The sequence below is a fragment of the Megalobrama amblycephala genome, linkage group LG4 (assembly GCF_018812025.1).
Source record: "Megalobrama amblycephala isolate DHTTF-2021 linkage group LG4, ASM1881202v1, whole genome shotgun sequence".
In the NCBI taxonomy this organism is placed as follows: Eukaryota; Metazoa; Chordata; class Actinopteri; order Cypriniformes; family Xenocyprididae; genus Megalobrama; species Megalobrama amblycephala.
In genome coordinates this window covers 11,156,225-11,175,524 of record NC_063047.1, presented here as the reverse complement: position 1 = coordinate 11,175,524, position 19,300 = coordinate 11,156,225, and the positions used below count along the sequence as shown (strand labels likewise).

At 36.8% G+C, this 19,300-nt stretch overlaps 1 protein-coding gene across 2 annotated transcripts; it reads left to right on the top strand.

Annotated features, from left to right (window-relative positions):
* Nucleotides 1-1,099: 1,099 nt before the first annotated feature.
* tia1l (cytotoxic granule-associated RNA binding protein 1, like) lies at nt 1,100-11,784 on the top strand. Of its 2 annotated transcripts, none has more exons than XM_048187498.1 (11): nt 1,100-1,382; nt 2,078-2,174; nt 2,577-2,675; nt 3,708-3,762; nt 3,928-4,015; nt 4,320-4,395; nt 7,597-7,705; nt 7,889-7,987; nt 9,611-9,695; nt 9,777-9,912; nt 9,997-11,784. In XM_048187498.1, exons 1-11 carry the CDS (start codon nt 1,348-1,350, stop codon nt 10,144-10,146), a joined length of 1,029 nt encoding a protein of 342 aa, XP_048043455.1. In that variant the 5' UTR covers nt 1,100-1,347; the 3' UTR covers nt 10,147-11,784. The 2 variants fall into 2 exon arrangements, with proteins under 2 accessions (XP_048043455.1, XP_048043454.1); XM_048187497.1 differs by having other exon boundaries at nt 1,112-1,382; nt 9,994-11,784.
* Nucleotides 11,785-19,300: the final 7,516 nt, after the last annotated feature.

Below are 19,300 nucleotides of genomic sequence, written 5' to 3'. Positions count from 1 at the left end.
AGCAGTGTCTACACTGCTGGAATTTAAATAGAGAAGAAGAGAGCTAGTTCAAGATGAGCATTTATGGTTAAAACTTTTAAAAATTAAAAAAAAAATTATAATTTTTATTTTTTTTTTTAGAAAATGAGCAATGGTTTATCTAGATAAGACGCTTATTTCTCATCTGGGATTGCTGTAAACTGTAATTTTGACCTTCAATCGTTTGGAGGCCATTGAAGTCCACTATATGGAGAATAATCCTCAAATGTTTTCATTAAAAACCTTAATTTCTTTTCCACTGAAGAAAGAAGGACATGAACATCTTGGATGACATGGAGGTGAGTAAATTATCAAGAAATTTTAATTTGAAAGTGAACTAATCCTTTAAACTCGGCTAGATATGTCTGATTCGTGAATGAATCATGCTTTTGAGTCGAATATTTTCAATGAATCGGTTGACTTGGAGACAGTCGCTGTTCATCAATCCTCGAATGTCTACCTCTACCCTATATTTTAAAAAGCATTTTTGCTCTGATGTGGAAAGACAGAGATACATCAGGGTCTCCAAATCCGACAAGGCAACACAACAAGTTACCAAAATCTGTTACCGGCCTCCTCTGTTTCACACAGAATGTTTTTAATGTTACCCAATTATTCTGGTGATGTCTAGCCTCCACTGTTTCATGAATTTATTTTTTTCTACTGAACACAAAAGAAGATATTTTGAAGAATTTACCAAACAGCTGATGGGCCTCATTGAATGTTTGTTTTTTTTCTCTCCATACAATGGAAATCAGTGAGGCCCATCAAATGTTTGGTTACCCATATTCTTCAAAATATCTTATTTTGTGTTCAGCAGAAGAAAGAAATCTATACAGGTTTGGAACAACTTGACAGTGACTAAATGACGGAATTTTTCATTTTTGGGTGAACTATCCCTTTAAAAGTATAAAAATTAATCAGATTTTCTAAATGACTTCAAATTTTGTAAGCAGAATTAGCCCTGGAACCAATTAAATTGGGACAGATGAAATCACAATAAATACCTTTATAAATCAGTGTACATATCATGGCTTTACTGGAACGTTTGAATCACTGAAACGAAAGAACCGATTCGCGGAAATGAGTCACGGAGTCGGAGGATGATCTGATAGGGGGCAGTAATCGACATCTTTCTCCAAGAACAGCAGAAGCTGAAGAGGAACGCTTGCAACGTCATGGTGATGACGTTTCATGAGTAACGTCAGAGGAAGTTATTCCAGTAAATTCGCGTTAACTAACAAGTTAAAACCTTAGAGGCTTTATCCATTCCAACGTTAAAAACAGAGCAGTTTTTAATCAAAGCGTCAACCGTTTCCCACCAGCACGATGATGATGATGGACGAGGATCAGCCCAGGACATTGTAAGTGCTGCTGTAGTTTACTCGGCCGCTTTGCGAAACCAAACTCGTGTTTAAACACGTTTGTTAAAGCGGCGCACAGGTCGCAAGCACAGCACGCCAAACTTCACATAATAAGCTCAAAAGCACGAGTCCGTTAATTACTCTATGTTATATATTAAGTGTAATATGGACGTCCATGCTTTCAGTGTCTGCATCACAAGCCGGCTAGACAAACACAAAACTGGGGCAGCGGAACCGAGCCTAATAGAGGTGTCGGTTATGAATATACTGTTTGCTGTAGCCCTATTTTAATTTATCCACTTACATCTACATGGATGAACGAATCTGTCCGCATTGTGAGTAATTACAGTGCAGAAGAGGCTTTTGCTAGCACACAAGTTCCGTTGGTAGCGCTAGGCTTCCGTTACCCAAAGAGCTAACTACTAAAAAGCGCTTAAATGTTATTATATGCCCCACAGGGCCTTTATCAGACTTTTCTTTGGTGTAAAAGCTTGCATTAGAAAGACAGCATATGTGCTTTGTGTGGTTTCTCTCGTATATAACTGCTGTTGGATCACATTAGCTGTTCGCTCTCGTGCACTGAAAACGTGGCAGAAATGAAACCCCGCGGAATGTGCTGCTGGCGTGAGAGATGGAGGAAAAACGCAACGTTTTGACCGTGTTTCTCAGTTTGCTGTGCTCTCCTGTGTTTTTAGGTATGTCGGGAACCTCTCCAGGGACGTGACGGAGGCCCTCATCCTGCAAGTGTTCTCCCAGATCGGACCCTGCAAAAGCTGTAAAATGATAATTGATGTGAGTTGAAAGAGCATCTGAAATCCAGGGATACCACTGTCATGGAAAATGGGGAAATATTTATTAAATGGCGCTTTTCAGGTCTTGAAAAGTAATACAAGTTGGTATAATCTTAAGCAATTCTGTAGTTGATGCACTTTTCTAACTATTTTCAGGTCTTGCTGTTGCTTTTTTGCTCTTAGATTGTTCATTTTGAATTGATAAATCGGTTCACAAAGTGGTCTATACATGATTTAACAGTGACTCGATCTGCATCAAGATGATATTTAAAGATCCCTTTCAATTAATTTGTGGTTAGTGAATAGGTCATGGAAATTCACTGATCAAAAAGAGTGGGAACCTTAGAAACCTGTAACTTAACCAAGATCAGTGTTTGACTTGGTTAATTTGGTCTTTTTTTAGACGGCTGGAAATGACCCATACTGCTTTGTGGAGTTCTATGAGAACAGACACGCTGCAGCAGCTCTGGCTGCCATGAACGGCAGGAAGATCTTAGGAAAGGTAAGATATCTCAAATACATCCACAGAAGTAAACTTGATATGGTTTGAAATGAAGCTTCACCCCTTAAATGTGGTGTCAGAGCTACGGTAATGCTATTTACTTAGTTAGCACGTTTATAGTGTGTTTATAGGAATGTCACTCTTAACTTGTGCATCAAATCTGTTTTTTAAATTTCTTCATTTCATCAACTATCTACAATATGCAAATCACAATGATCAAGAATTGATTGACATTTTAAAGACTTTTGGTCAGTTTGGACCAGGCCAAATAACAAAGAGTTGAAGAAATGTTGGAAGCTGCATATACGAAAGTGCATAGAAGTCAAGGCAAATTCTAGTCATGTGTTCATTGTACATGCTCAAAAAAGTTGGGCTTATGGCTTTGTTAACATGGTAATATATATTTTAATATAGCTTTAATTTTATATATAAATATTATGGCTGTATTGGTAGTTTTAAGCAAAAATATTTTCCCAGAAAGTCCTTGCAACAAACCAAAACCCTTCATTTGTCCAGTGGAGAGGCTCATTACTCTGTCATGTTCTAAACTTCACAAAGCATGTGAGAACTTTTTGTTTGAGTCATCTTTTGGGTACAGGTTGATCATTTTAATTTTTGTTCCCCACTTCATGTCTGTTAATACCTTTTATCTTCATCTACACCTGTACCAGGCCTTCAAATTTAGCAAAGCCTTGGCAAAATATATTCAGTGCAAATATTTTATCCTCAACAGGTATTGAAGGACCTTTTGAAGATTAATACAAGTTGATAATATCACTCTGTTGTAAGTCTCTTGCTATTTAGACTCTCTTTCTATGTAGAAAATAATTCCAGAGGTTTTTTTTTTTTTTTTTTTTTTAAATAGTCCCTTTTTCTTTGAGCTTGAGTGATCATCAGGGTTTTTATTTTTTGTCAGATAATTTCTTCAGCAATTTGGAGGCTCACCATACTGTGCGGCTAAGTAAGAAGAAGGTGATGTTATGCTGAAGTTTGTCTTACTCTTCCCTGTCTCTACTCTGCTTTCTCTCGTAGGATATGAAGGTTAACTGGGCCTCAATGCCAAGCAGTCAGAAGAAAGACACAAGCAGTAAGTGTCCTCTTTAGGAGACGGTTTAATTTGACTTTTGAATATTGCTAATGGATACATGTGCATGTCATTGAGTTGTATTGGCAAAGAGAATGTGTGGTCAAACTGTAAAGCATGATTTCTTTATCTTTGACTGACTTGTTTCCCCTCAAACCATTATTGTAGATCATTTCCACGTCTTTGTCGGTGACCTGAGCCCAGAAATCTCAACAGATGATGTCAGAGCAGCCTTTGCTCCATTTGGAAAGATATCGTAAGGGGAATATAATAATGTGTAATTTAATTTAAGTGTTATTTAAAACGGTGGTTCCCAACCATGTTCCTGGAGCCCCTTCAACACTGCATATTTTGTATCTCTCCTTTGTCTGACACACCCATTTCAGGTCTTTGAGTCTCTACTAATGAGCTGATGATCTGAATCAGGTGTGTTTGATAAAGGAGACATGGAAAACATGCAGTGTTGAGGGACCTCTAGGAATGTGCTTGGGAACCACTGATTTAAAACTCATTGGAGATGGATTGTCTTAACATTCGTATTCTTCATGTGTTTGGTGCAGTGACGCCCGTGTGGTGAAAGACCTGGCCACAGGCAAATCTAAAGGATATGGTTTCATCTCCTTCATTAATAAATGGGTAAGAGTTTAAGGTATTTGTTAACCTGTTGAAGCGCACTAGCCCGACCTCGGGCTTGATGTCACTTTGTTCACCTTAACATTTTTAGACAGTAGTCTATATAGTAATAATGGTAACAAATTATACATCATTTGGAAGGTTTAGGGCAGGAATGGGCAACTTCAGTCCTGGAGGGCCACTGCCCAGCAGAGTTTAGCTCCAACCTTAATCACACACCTGAACCAGCTAATCAAGGTCTTCAGGATTAGTAGAAAGCTATAGGCAAGTGAGTTTTTAGCAGGGATGGAGATAAACTCTGCAGGACACTGGCCCTCCAGGACCGGAGTTGCCCATCCCTGGTTTAGGGGTTTGGTGTCAATATACAGTCTCTGTATTACTATATAGATGCTCCAGCAACAGTAATGAGGGGCTTTCACACCGAATAGTTCCCCAGGAAGTAATTTCTCCCCCGGCCATGTTCCTGGTTGCATTTGCACCGGAAATAAGAACTGTAAAGCGGCCGACAATGGCGTCTTTACAAATGCTACAAACCGGTGGATAAAGGATGCCGTGATCAGAGCTGTGTTTGTGTGTTTCGTGATAACGGAGATGGAATGTAAACACGTAATTTACATGACTGAAAGAGCAAAAAGTGGGGCTAAGAGAAGAAATCTTCTATGACAACTTTCAGTATTACATATCAATGAGGCGGAGAAAAGAACACAACCCTGCAGACAACAGGTAAATGCCGTTATCACTGTTTTCCATGTTCGTGAAGTAAATATGTTTACACAGCTTTTTAAAAATACTGGGTGCCGGTGTTTGACATGCGTTTGACCAATCAACGTACACTTACGTCACTGATAGTTCCTATAGTGCTGGTTTAGACCCTCCTCTGAAGTAGGAGCTAATTTAGTTCCCCCAAAAGGAGTTCCTAGAACTTAAATTGTTCCTAGTTCCTGCGGCGCAAACACGGCAAAATCCAGGTACTTCATACAATAGTTCTAGGAACGATGAAAAGGTTCCTCTGGTGCAAATTCCCCTATATAGTAATTTGCGTTGGGAGTACAAATGATATTCAAAATCAAAACGGGACTTCATACCTGTAATGAAATAGCGAACTCGAGATGAATCATATCGGTCGCACTTGGGTAAAATGTAAAATTTAAATTGTTTTTGGATGCAGATTGCTGTCTGAATCGGCCATTAATTAGCTTCTTTTTATGTAGCAATGTAGCATGTTGATGTATGGCGTATAGGGATGCTAATGATTAAAATCTTAACAATTATTCAATCTTTTTTTAATCTATAAAAAAAAATCGATGGTCAATTAAGCAAGGTCATTGTTAAAGTAGTTTTGAGGTGCATGTGGCTCATGTGCAAAAATGAAGTGAGCGTGCCGTGGTTACGTATTTTAAATGTATTAATGTCTTCAAGCCATGGAATGGATTAGATAGGCTAGCCATTTATTTCTAAACATAATTAACCAAGGGTCCAAAAAAAACCCCAAACAAGTTATTTTACTGATCATAAGAAATACTTGCTTGTGTAAACGCCACCATAAAAGTACATAGAATAAACAAGTAGTAATAAGATCCTGGTTAACGAGTGATGATCTACCAGCACTGTTTTAGCTGTGCGCTTCTATTCTATGGCGTCATGATCGCGTCATCGGATCCCGGAAGTCCTATAGCTTTAGCCAAGCAGCATGTCATGGCAAATTTAAAAGCACTTGTTAAGTGATGGTCATATTCCCTATATTCACTGTAAGGCCAATCTTCTAAGCTTTAAAACTACACCTATTTTGTGTTTAAAGGTCCCATTCTTCGTGATCCCATGTTTCAAACTTTAGTTAGTGTGTAATGTTGTTGTTGTTAGAGTATAAATAAAATCTGTAAAATTTTAAAGCTCAAAGTTCAATGCCAAGCGAGATATTTTATTTAACAGAAGTCGCCTACATCGAACGGCCAGTTTGGACTACATCCCTCTACTTCCTTCTTTAATGACGTCACTAAACTTTCATCCCGCAGTCCAATCACCGGGTCTGATTCCAGCTCAAATTGATAGGGTAAAATTAAAGACATGTTTACAATAACACCGAGCGCGTGCATCTCCACGTTATGGTAAGAGGCGTGACTTTTCCGGACACGGTGCGCTCAGAGCTGTCGAATCACAACACAGGAACCGCTGGCACAATCAGAACTCGTTACGTATTTCTGAAGGAGGGACTTCATAGAACAAGGAAGTCATCAGCCCGTATTTATGACAGTGGAAACAGCGGTATACAGATAAGTAAATTATGTGAAAAATACTGTGTTTTTGCACGCGAAACATGGACACATGTTATATTGCACACTATAAACACAATCAAAGCTTCAAAAAACCACGAAAAACGGGACCTTTAAGAGTTTAAGTAACATAATAACTTGGAAGCACCCCCGCTTCAGATTTAAGAGGTTATGGTTGACTCTTAATTGATCATTATTTTAAACATTCCTAGTATATAAAGAGACACAAGCGGAGGCTGATTGCTCTGTGAATGACTGGCAAACAACTTAGTTTCCATGTATATGGGATTTTTTTTTATTTATTTTTTTTTGTGTGAAATTTATGATAACCCTTAAACTTGTGTGCATTGTTTGACATTCAAATGAAATTGTTTTTATTATACTATTATTTTGTTTTTATTTTTCCTAAAAGAAAGACAGGTTTAGTACATATTGTGTATGTGAAAGTAACTGGAATAGCTTTCTCTAGCTCTCGGATCATTTTGGTACCAAAGGCACTTTTGAGCTCCAGGTGGCCGTTTTTAGAAAATGCACTAGTCAGAGTAAAAACCTTGCAGGAACTCCTTTTTTTGTTATATCACCCTCAAACTTGAAACATAACTTCTTTAGACAATTTTTTTTTTTTTTTTTAATGCTAAAAATGTTATGCAAAAATCATTTCCATTCCAATGTACTTCAGCTTCTCTAACTTTATTTTTTAACATTAATTTTGAAATTTTATAAGTAAAGCTCAAATTGTCTTCTTTCAAAATATACCACAACTATGCACATACTCCAAAGGGTTCAGGAAAGACAAACATTTGAGTTCAAGTATGTCATTTTCGTGGTGGGGGGAGGGGGGTGCAGTGCCAAAGTTATTCTCAGTTCCAACAGGTTTATATAAATGTAAATTTTTGTTATTGATCAGTTTGATTGGTTTTGTTGCAACTTATAGGATGCAGAAAGTGCCATTCAGCAAATGAATGGCCAATGGCTGGGAGGAAGACAGATCAGAACAAACTGGGCCACAAGGAAGCCATCAGCTCCCAAATCAAACAATGAAGGTAAATCAGTTTAAACAATATTTGACAGTTTCTTTATTCTGTAATTTCTTGCCTTTAATGTTTTATCTGAACCACCAAATATGGATCTAGGTAGTTTTATTTATTTATAATTATGCGTCATAATGTCTGTTATACTACTCTAAAATGTTCTCTATCTTTTTTTTGTTTTTGTTTTTTTAAAAGCGTCCAGCAGCAAACACTTGTCCTATGAGGAGGTTCTGAACCAGTCAAGTCCTAGTAACTGCACTGTGTATTGTGGTGGCATTGCTTCTGGCCTTTCAGGTTTGTACAGATGTATAAATGTTGCAAATTTGCATATATTGTGAAAGTGTTTTTTTCTTTTTTCTTTTTTTTTTAAATGTGATCTTTTAAAACCTAGTCAAATTTTTAAAGTTTTGCACACTGTTTCAGTGGAAGAATAAATGTCATTGAATTAAATTAAAAGCTCTACATGCAGAGCTATATATACAGGGGCGGATTCTTCATTAGGGCAATAGGGCAACGCACCACCAAAGTGAGAAAGGGACGGATTTTTCAATCACATTCAACCAGAGTTACGCTAGCTGTCACTGCAAGGCTGTTTGTTCTGCCTCTGGATATAGTCCAATCAGCATCGAGTCACGCTCTGTGGAGTACCGCCTCTTTTTGGGCAATTTCAGTTTGGCCGAGATTTGCCCCGACTGCTCCCATAGACTTCCATTCAAAAAACTTTTTTTTCGAACTGCAGGCACTGCAATGCAATCTCTATGGGTTCCGGGAGGGCTCGCACTAACATGCTTTCGTCATCATACGTAACCTTAACTTGTGCAGCGATTGGTGGAAACTAACATACCTCTATTAATTTTTTTTTTTTTAAACTGAAGTGACATCCAATAATTTTCTCAGTGCATTATTTACATTTCACAGATATATTCTCCATCTGCAAATGTTAGAAAGTCGAGAAAATATTTCCATTTTGCAGACAGGCGTGGACGAGCCTTCAGCAAGCACAAACTTCCGTGAACGAGCGCCGCCGCGCGCATGCGCGCCAAACAGACGGAGTTCAATCTGAGTAAAATACATTTTGCTAAAAATATTTGTAGGTGAAAATTTGTTTTTGTTGGCGAACATAATTATGCCATATGTAGAATTTCGAAAATACAACTAAGTGTATTTGCACGATAGCAGTAACTGTGTAAAGTGACTGTTGTAGGGTAATCAAAATAATAATTGGTCTGTTCTTTTTGTTTTTATTTGTTTTTATTTTTAGTTTAGTGTATTTAACTTCTGCTTTAAAAACATTTTGTTTTTACATTGTAAAGTTACAATTTTAGAATATAGCCTAGGCCTAATGTGATTTGATCCATACTACAGTTACATTCATGTTTGTTTTTATAGCCTTCAATATGAACATTGTTTCTAGGACAATATTGGGCAGGATGTGAAATAAAAAATTTTTTTTTTAATTAAATACAGATTTTTTTTTTTTTTTTTTAGATCCCAGTCCTATGCATACTTTAAATACTGAATTTTCCATGTTTTAGATTAGTAATGATACATTATTATATCACTTGTTAAATGATTATTTAACAATTAGCCTATTCATTCCTGCATTTCTAAAAAAAAAAAAAATTTGTGCCCTACCAAAAATTTTTTGCACCAGCCACCACTGTATGTGTGTGTATATATATATATATATATATATATATATATATATATATATATATATATATATATATATATATATATATATATATATATATATGTATGTATATATATATATATATATATATATATATATATATATATATATATATATATATAATTTTTTATTTATTATTATTATTATTAGACGAGTCTTTCAAAACGCATAATGCAGATCTTATATGCAGTCAGTTTTTCAATGTGTTTTCTCATCCACTTTAGATCAGCTGATGAGACAGACTTTCTCTCCGTTCGGGCAGATAATGGAGATCAGGGTTTTCCCAGAGAAAGGCTACTCATTTGTGAGGTATGCGTCACACTACTACTTTAAGACTTGCAATCGTTCACCTATGCATATACATGAAAATTTAGCATATTGCTTTTTCAGGTTCGATTCTCATGAGGGTGCTGCCCATGCCATAGTGTCTGTAAATGGGACCTGCATTGAGGGCCACACTGTGAAGTGCTACTGGGGAAAAGAAACGGCTGATATGAGATCCATGCAACAGATGCAAATGCCCCAGGTACTCTCAGAAACATGTTTTTCCTCTGCCCTGTTGCACACTCCTATAAACTGAAGTCTTACTGTTTCTTCTTGTTCACAGCAGAACAAACCCACCTATGCGGCCCAACCTTATGGACAGTGGGGTCAGTCATACGGCAATGGTCAGCAGATGGGTCAGTATATGCCCAACGGCTGGCAGATGCCCACTTACGGCGTCTACGGGCAGGCCTGGAATCAGCAGGGATATAAATAAGTACAAATGTGGCTGACTAATCCCTCAGTCCAATCATTAAACCCCACTTCAGTGTGGCATCTGCCCAATGGGACTCACCATTACACCGGTTCAGGGGTTGTTGAAAGGGCTGCATTCAGCCCACTGTACATTATACTCAGACCATTAACTTGGAAGGAATCCTGTCTTTTGTCTCTTTTGTTTTTAGGCCCCAGGATTTTTTTGTTTTTGTCAGATTTTCCTTTTAAAGTACTGCATTTCGGGGACTTTAATTGTCTAGTTTTGCAACAGATGGAATGTCTTTTCAATGTGTTGAATCTGCAGGCTCAATTTAGCTCACAACTCAAACGGTGTAGAAAGTTTGAGGTCTAATATACTGCATTCTTTGTATGGAGTTCTTGTCTCTAAACCTGATTTGTTCACAAATATCTTTTTTTTTTTTTTTTCTTTTTTTTTTTCTGTCAGTACGGCTATGCTTTATTATATATTATTATTTTTTTTTTTCAAGAAAGGTTTCTAGAATTGAGACGTGTGATCCTGATAATCAAATATAAAATATTTTATCTCGTGACGCCTAATGATAAAAGGTATTCTGCATATATAGAGGAGATTATTCCGTGGCCTTGAATACTTGAGGTTTCAGGAACTTCTTGATAAAGTTTTGGACACAATTACTAAAGCTTTTAACAAGTTGTATTAACACAGAGGTGCAGAAAACATGCTTCCTTTTTTCAGTTTAAACGTTTGACTATTCATTTTGTAACATGGAATTGTTAGCTAAATTTTTAAAACCTTTTGTTTCATGTTTTTACAAAATCATGTTTGCTCGGATCAGTTGAGAGTGTGACGGCACAGCGGCTAATCAGTGGGAATGGCAGTGCTGTAGCATCTTTGTAAAGATTTTTGTAATTCTGTGTAAAATGAGGTTGTGAATTATTTCTTTAAATCTTGTAAATTCAGGGTCTGTTGAACATCTGTAATGTAATAATGTTGCATGGACATTCTGAACTCTGTTCTTGTTACAATCTCTTGTGAAATCCATAAAAAAGGTGTTCATTAGAGTTGCTGAGATGCGATTTTTCAATGCTCCCTCCCCATACTTCGCCCTCAAGAGTCACTGTTGAATTTACAAGCCAAAGACATTGACAACGATGAAGCGAGATCTTGCATGCTTCCACCTTGCTGTATTGAAACGGTGATTGTAATGTCAGTGTTTGTTAGAGGTGTAATATGGAAAGGTGAAGAAATGCGAGATGCTCCTGGGTTTCAGCCACACGCTCGAGTTGCTCAGAAAGCCTAATTATTTACTGGACACTGATATTTTTCCTCTTACCATAATTCACTTTTTCTTTTTTCTTTTTTCTTACTAGGCCCCAAAACTGAGTCATGCTAAAAATAGATTGAAACAAATTGAAAATGATGAGCAACTATCTTTTTTTTTTTTTTTCCTTTAATTTTTCTTGTCATGTAAATTTATCAACATAGTTATTTAATGTCACTTTTTTTCTCTCTAACTGGGATTTTTTTTCTTTTAATTTTGTAAAAAGCTAGAGAGGTTTACTATTATTTTTAAAACACCCCGATTATATGCTTCCATCTAATGTTGTTCCATTTACTCTTTCACGTGTAAAAACACTTAATAATAACCATTTAAAACTACTTTCAGTTGTCTTGAGTGTTCAATGAAAAAATATTTACCGGTATTTTACAATTATGTGATAATTCATGATGCTTTGTGGTGAAAGATGGGAGAGTGAGGTAAGATGTGCCACTTTCTGCTATGGTCCTTTTACTCAGAGAGAATACATCATACAGAATACAATAACTGCAAATTAGAAAAGAGAAAGTATTCTGGTCATAATATTTTGAAAACAAATTCTTGGCAGTTAAATAATCTTTTATTAAACTGAAAAATATATTCAACTTAATATATGAAAGTGATATGAATTATTGCTGTCTCCTTTTAGTTTTGAGAGGCAATGTACAATGTAAAAATCCTTGATCATTTTCTTTGATCTGGGCTTTATTCTGCTAGCAGTCACATGCAGGAGTGCTTTGTGTAAAAACCAGACAGTAATAATGCTTCATTCTGTTTTTAAAGATATACATCATTCAAGTGATTTCATTGAACCATTTTTATTCTTAACATTCTGGTGTATTTTGTAGTACTATACAGTCTGTATTAAAAAGGTCTTATCCAAGAGGCCACATTTTAACTATGTTTAAAGCAGAATTGTAAGACCTGTTCTGAGAATTCTGTCAGCCTGTAGTGCTTTGGTTGACGGTTTGCTCTCAATAAAGGTTCCACAACATTGCAGCAGTCTGCTTTCTCTGTCTTTCATGCACCACAATATGGCAATTTCAGATTTGTAGCAATCCTAAAAAAAACACCCTGTTTTCTTGTAGGGCTCTGGGAAAAAAAAAAAAAAAAAAAGTTTCTGTACAGCCTCAGTTCCTCAATGTGTCATGGTCTTCAGCAGCGTAGCCTACATCTTCAATTTCTAATTCTCCTGCAATGAAGAGTTCAAACATAGCCAGCAGTTTATCTATCTAAATGTTTTGAAGAATATTAGTTAGTTTGTGATCTAATTACATGAGCACCAGCTGTACAATACCTTCTTAGTGATGCTAGCTCATGCTAAGATGCTAATGTGAAATCTGTCTACACAACATCAGATGTGTTCACACTAAAAACTGCTAGCATGTGCACTTCAAGTGCTTCAAATATATACTTAGCTGAAAAGTGTAGAATGTTGGACACTTAATGCACTCAACGAACGTATCAGTATCGGATGATGTTGGAAGACCAACTACCCTTCTAAAATTCATATACTAAATAGTCGAGTATATTGAGTAAAACGTGTGTAGTGTATAGTAGGTCATTTGGGACCCAACTATAATGAATTCAGGTAATTTGGCCACTTTTGACAGTGAAAAAAACTAAGTGTCCCAGCTTAGCAATAAGAACTATTTTTACTTCATTTTTTGAAGGAAATTTAATTAGCAGAAATATTTCTGAGTTTACAGAGTCAAATTTTCATAATGTAATTGACACACATTGCTTGGAATGCTGTGACCTCCCTTTCAAATTAAGTTCTTAGTATATAAAAAGTACCTCCATTTTTATGCACAAACTGTTACACCAAAGTTGGCCACTAGATGGAAATCTCACCCAACAGTTTGGTGGTGCCATCCCAAATATTCTTGAATTTCTCTGAATGAAAACATATTCAATGGGCAGAACATCAAGGGAGAAAACAAACACAATCAATATTTCCTCAATTGTGTTGATAAGAACAGAATATATTGTGCAATAAACATTCATTATTTGTTTCCAGCCTACTAAGCAAGTCACTTTGCTCTAGGCCCTGCCCTCCTCCAACCATATTCTTAAATATTGGGAGTTTGAGACCAGAAAGGATGCAATAACATTTGAACATCACTTATATGTCTAATAAGGTAATGAGTGAGATGGGGGCAGTAAATGAATGAGAGAGAAAGCTATACAGCAAGGTGTCTTTGATTTGGAAACATCATTTGTCTGCCTGTCAGTGTGATTCAGTAGAAACTGTGTGTGTGCGTGAGTGTGTGTTGCTGAGAACAAGGTGTCTTTAGTGCAAGCCATCATTAGTCAGTGTGTCAGAGCAGTAGTGTGGAACAGAGGACTGGATTGACAGTCTGATAAATGAGGGCAGCTCCTCTCTCAACAGCACTGCTAAAAACAGACAGCGAGAGAGAGAGAGAGAGAGAGAGAGAGAGAGAGGGAGAAAGGGAGAGAGAGAGAGAGAGAAATGTCAGCAGATGAGTTACTGAGCAGATCAGAACTGACATAAATCAAATCTGTCCATGACTTGCTCCATCTTCTCTCTCTCTGTCTAACGTCAGCTCTAAAACTCTCAATACATCATAACAGTCAAAAGCGAGAACATTTATATGAGAGATCTTGACTGATCTCTTGTACTATCCAGGTAAATTAGCTGAATACTGTGTATGGCATATCTTAATTGCTGGATTCAGAGAGTGTGTGTTACACACACACACACATTGGTGCACCTATCATCATGAAGATATAGGCGTAATGGTTTTTATACTGTACAGACTGTATATTCTATCCCCTAACCCTAAGCCCTGAACCTACCCAGCACAGAAAACTTTCTGCATTTTTAAATTTTTAATAAAACATTTAGTATGTTGTTTAAGCCATTTTAATTAAAAGGACTCAGGAAAAACCATGTTTTATGTGGAATACCAGTGTAATACCCATGTCATTATACTTTGTGTCTAAATAAAGCATATAAACAAACACCCACCCACACACACACAATATTGAGAATTTTATATCATGACTTAACCCAACTTATAAAGGTGCCATCGAATTGAAAATTTAATTTACCTCGGCATAGTTGAATAACAAGAGTTCAGTACATGGAAATGACATACAGTGAGTCTCAAACTCCATTGTTTCCTCCATCTTATATAAATCTCATTTGTTTAAAAGACCTCCGAAGAACAGGCGAATCTCAACATAACAACGACTGTTACGTAACAGTCGGGGTGTATGCCCCCAATATTTGCATACACCAGCCCATGTTCCTAACATTATGAAAGACATTACACAAGGACAGCCAGTATTAACGTCTGGATGTGCACAGCCGAATCATCAGACTAGGTAAGCAAGCAAGGACAATAGCAAAAAATGGCAGATGGAGCAATAATAACTGACATGATCCATTATATCATGATATTTTTAGTGATATTTGTAAATTGTCTTTCTAAATGTTTCGTTAGCATGTTGCTAATGTACTGTTAAATGTGGTTAAAGTTACCATCGTTTCTTACTGTATTCACGGCGACAAGAGCCGTCACTATTTTCATTATTAAACACTTGCAGTCTGTATAATTCATAAAACACAACTTCATTCTTGCTACAGTGTAGCATTAGCCGTTAGCCATGGAGCACTATCAAACTCATTCAGAATCAAATGTAAACATCCAACTAAATACCATACTTACGCGATTAGACATGTTGCATGACGAACACTTTGTAAAGATCCATTTTGAGGGTTATATTAGCTGTGTGAACTTTGTTTATGCAATGATAGAGTTGAGAGCTCTGGGGGGGCGGAGAGCACGAGCAATTAAAGGGGCAGCAGCCCTGAATCAGCACATTTCTAATGATGCCCCAAAATAGGCAATTAAAAAAATTATTAAAAAAAAATCTATGGGGTATTTTGAGCTGAAACTTCACAGACACATTCAGGGGACACCTTAGACTTATATTACATCTTGTAAAAAAACGTTCAATGGCACCTTTAAAGACCCGTTCACACCATGAACGATAATTATAAAGATAACTATAACTATATTTGCTAACGAATGATAGCGGTCTGTTTATTCTAAGCTCACGTGATGTGGTTTCAAAGTGTGTACAGCATGTTTTTGCTGTTCTTGTTGCATTTTAACCAGCAGATGTCTTCAGCATGCTATGTTTCGCGTGAATAGCTAGTGTAATCAAACTAATCAACGCCTAGTCTTTTTTACTGCAACTTCAAAGGAAGCAAGACAATGTTGTTGAAACTAGTGCTGGATACCTGAGGTAATTTTTTTTACACTGTTTGCTAGCCTGGCACAATGATCTCATCGTTAATACTTCCCACCATTTATTCCTGTTATATGTGCCCTGGGTCTGTGTTCATCAACTTGTTATATGGACTCCATTTCCCACAATTCCCCATCTAGGAACTAATCACACACTCACACCTGTTTCCTATCAGTGACACTTTATGAGCTGCTCTCTGACACACACACATATTGCTGAGTATTGTTTAGCCCTTTGTTTGCATTCCGTCTGTTCCTTGTCCTGCCTAGCCTTGCCTGTGTTTTTCACCCTGGACTGATTCCTTGGTTTTGATCGTTTGCTGCCTGCCTTGACCATTGCCTGTGTTTTCAGATTACTCTTTTGCCTTGCCTTGCCTTCCTGATACTGTTTGCTGGTGATCGACCTACTGCTTGTTTGACTACTCTCTTCTTATGAATAAAGCATTCAGTTAGTGAGGTCTGATCGCGCTCTGACAACGGAAGTGATGTCTTACGCTTATACTTCAATGAGTGTGAGACATCACTGCCGTTGTCAGAGCGTGATCAGACCTCACTAACCGAATGCTGAACGCAGTTGGACATAGTGGTATTTTAGAGGTAAAAAATTATATAAATACTGTTTGGTTTGTGTCTTAGGACATCAATGTGTTGCCACGAGCCGCAGGGTTTAATTTGGATTTGTTTATGCAAGTTTTTTGACTCTTATTGATAGAGTTCCCATTGACGCGCATTATTTGACTGACAGACGGCAACGGTTGGAGTTAAAAATCATCATTTGTGTTCTACTGAAGAAACAAAGTCACCTACATCTAATGTGATGTGCATTCTTTTATTTCTTTAATACAAAGTGTTCGAATTCTGCTGTTACATATTACACAAACAATACAAATGCTTGAAATGAAATGTGTCGAAATATTTTTTTTTTTACCATACAAGATTAATGTTGGGAAACTTAAATTGGTAGATTAAGTTCTCTGTTTGTGATCGATTGTACTTTTGTGGAATAAATCACAATTCCGTGCTGTGTGCACTGCATTGATAGAGGCTAAAGTGAAAGTTGTTTTATGCTATGAAGCCATTTGAAGCATCTGCCTTTCAAACGCACCTAATTTAAATATTGTGCGGGAAACAGAACTCTGATCAGTTATCCAGATATAGAGGCCACTTAATGTGAACAAATATAAACGCACCGTGTCCTAATTGGCTAATGATCCGATCTCCTTGATCAGATCACGGTGATTGCATTTTTATTTTTTTATTTTTTTTATGGTGATCGCATATTAATGCCAAGTGTAAACGCAGCCTTACTGTATATTCTTTGACTGAATCTGACACCGGAGAATCAGCTCTTGAAGCTCCGCCCTCTTAGGCCGAGTGCATTTGCATTTAAAGGGCACACACTGAAACACAGCGTTTTTGTTCACCTCCAAAAAGTGTCTATTTTAACATGCTATAAAAAATTATCTGTGGGGTATTTTGAGCTAAAACTTCACATACACACTCTGGGGACATCAGAGACTTATTTTATATCTTAAAAGGGGGCATAATAGGTATCCTTTAAATTATTATGGTTAACTCTGTATTATTATTATTCATGCATCTATTATATATAATTTTTAGAAATGAGGATGGCTCCAAATTGAGGTTTAGTCTAATTTAGCTCAATATAACCATGTAGGCCTACACATTCAAACACATTATTTAGGCAAGAAGCTCATTTACATGCATCTTTTTACACATAAAATTGAATGTAAAGTTGTGTTTTGATCTTTGTAAGAGATACTTGATTATTAAAAATCCACATAAATAAAATGATCATTCTCTGCCCCTTCCAATGCTCAGTGTAGTTCATGCACTTATGAATGTTATGTGATCCTCTCCTGATGTAATCTGACAATGTCAGCCATCTTTTCTTATGAGTGTTGTTCTTAACTAAATGACTGATAGTCTTGTGTAAAAACCATTCCTCCAACACTCCAAAGGTATAAATAGATGTGGAGTGAGAATATGAGTGCACAGATTAAAGAGAGAGAAAGATGTATGTGTTACTGCTGTCCAGGAGGTTCCTCTCCATGTTGCCGCGTGTTTGAAGACTGAATCCGCACGTGTGTGACAGCTCACAGCAGAGGCTGACACAAAATAAACACGTTACAGTAATTAACCTTGACAGGCTCAATGCGGCCGCCAGCAGCAACTTACTCCTAATGATACAATTAATTTATAATTAAGGCACACTGTCTAACCAGAAACAGAGAGAGAGAAAGAGAGAGAAAGTGTGAACCCTTTTATACTTGAAAATAGCCTGTCTCATTCATAGACTACAGTCACACAGTCAACATTTGGATGGCTGTATTCACTAACACGCATGACCCTCACCCTGACCCTGTACATACAGCAGACAGGAGCAGAATGAACAGGTAACCTCATGCTATACATTTGCTATACATAACAAACTCGCCATTCTAATTCAGTTTTGTGACTGTGAGTGAATTTTGGCTCTTTCATAACTGGACTGCATGGTCAATGTTTCGCTGTTGGTAGATGACATAACTAAACCATCTGGTCTATCTTTCTCCATTGATTACCATTCAAAATTAGCTGTTTATTCGGACAAAATAAATGGATGTTTCACTGACTGTAGAGAAAAAGTCTATTGTTAACTGTTTTTTCGCATGTTATTTTGCACTGTTTTCTTTGCTCTAATACTCAGTCTTGCATATGATACTTGCATTTTGGAGGTCCCTCTGCTGGTAAAACAAGGCATTACACTGGACTGTACAGAGGGCCATTTGTGGCATGGCGTGTTTGTCAATTTCTAGTGCACTATTAAAGCCACTTTTGAGTGACTCATTTTAAAAGCCTGTGACTCGAAGCAACCCAGAAGAACATCTTCTTAAACCTTTATCTCTGTTACCCACCAATGTCCTTTCACAGAACTCACAGCTCCAACCCATAATTCCCACCTCTCTCAGTCAGTTCACAGATGAGTTTTTGAGTCTGTAAAGGCCAAGCACACAGTTCATCATATCTGTTTTATACATGTAATATTTATTGTGGAGCATAAGGAATCATTAGTAGTCTTCAGAGAAGACAGTTTTATCAGACCATATGGCCCTGTCTGTAGAACACACACATTCCATCTGTAGAATGCCTGTAAAATACACACACACACACACACACTCACACACACGCACACACACACATACACATTCTGTCTAACAGACACATGGTCAGCGTCAGGTTAACACTTCTGTCATGGAGATAAATATGGAATAGAATATGTCATGTGCATATGAATTACTATATTAGCATATATGAGGACAAATACACAAATGTAAAATTTAAGGCCTGGCATGAACATGTGCTGCATTTTAAATATTTTAAATTAGCTTTTATTTTTATATTTTCAGTTTTCATTTTAATTTTACTTTAATTCTTTAGTGATTTTGCCATTTTTATTAGATTTAAAAAAAAAATATTTCCAAATGGTAATTTTAGTACTTCAACTTATTTCAGCTAGTTGCAGCCATATTACTTTATTAATATATTATCTTTATTTTAGCTTTATTTCATTAAC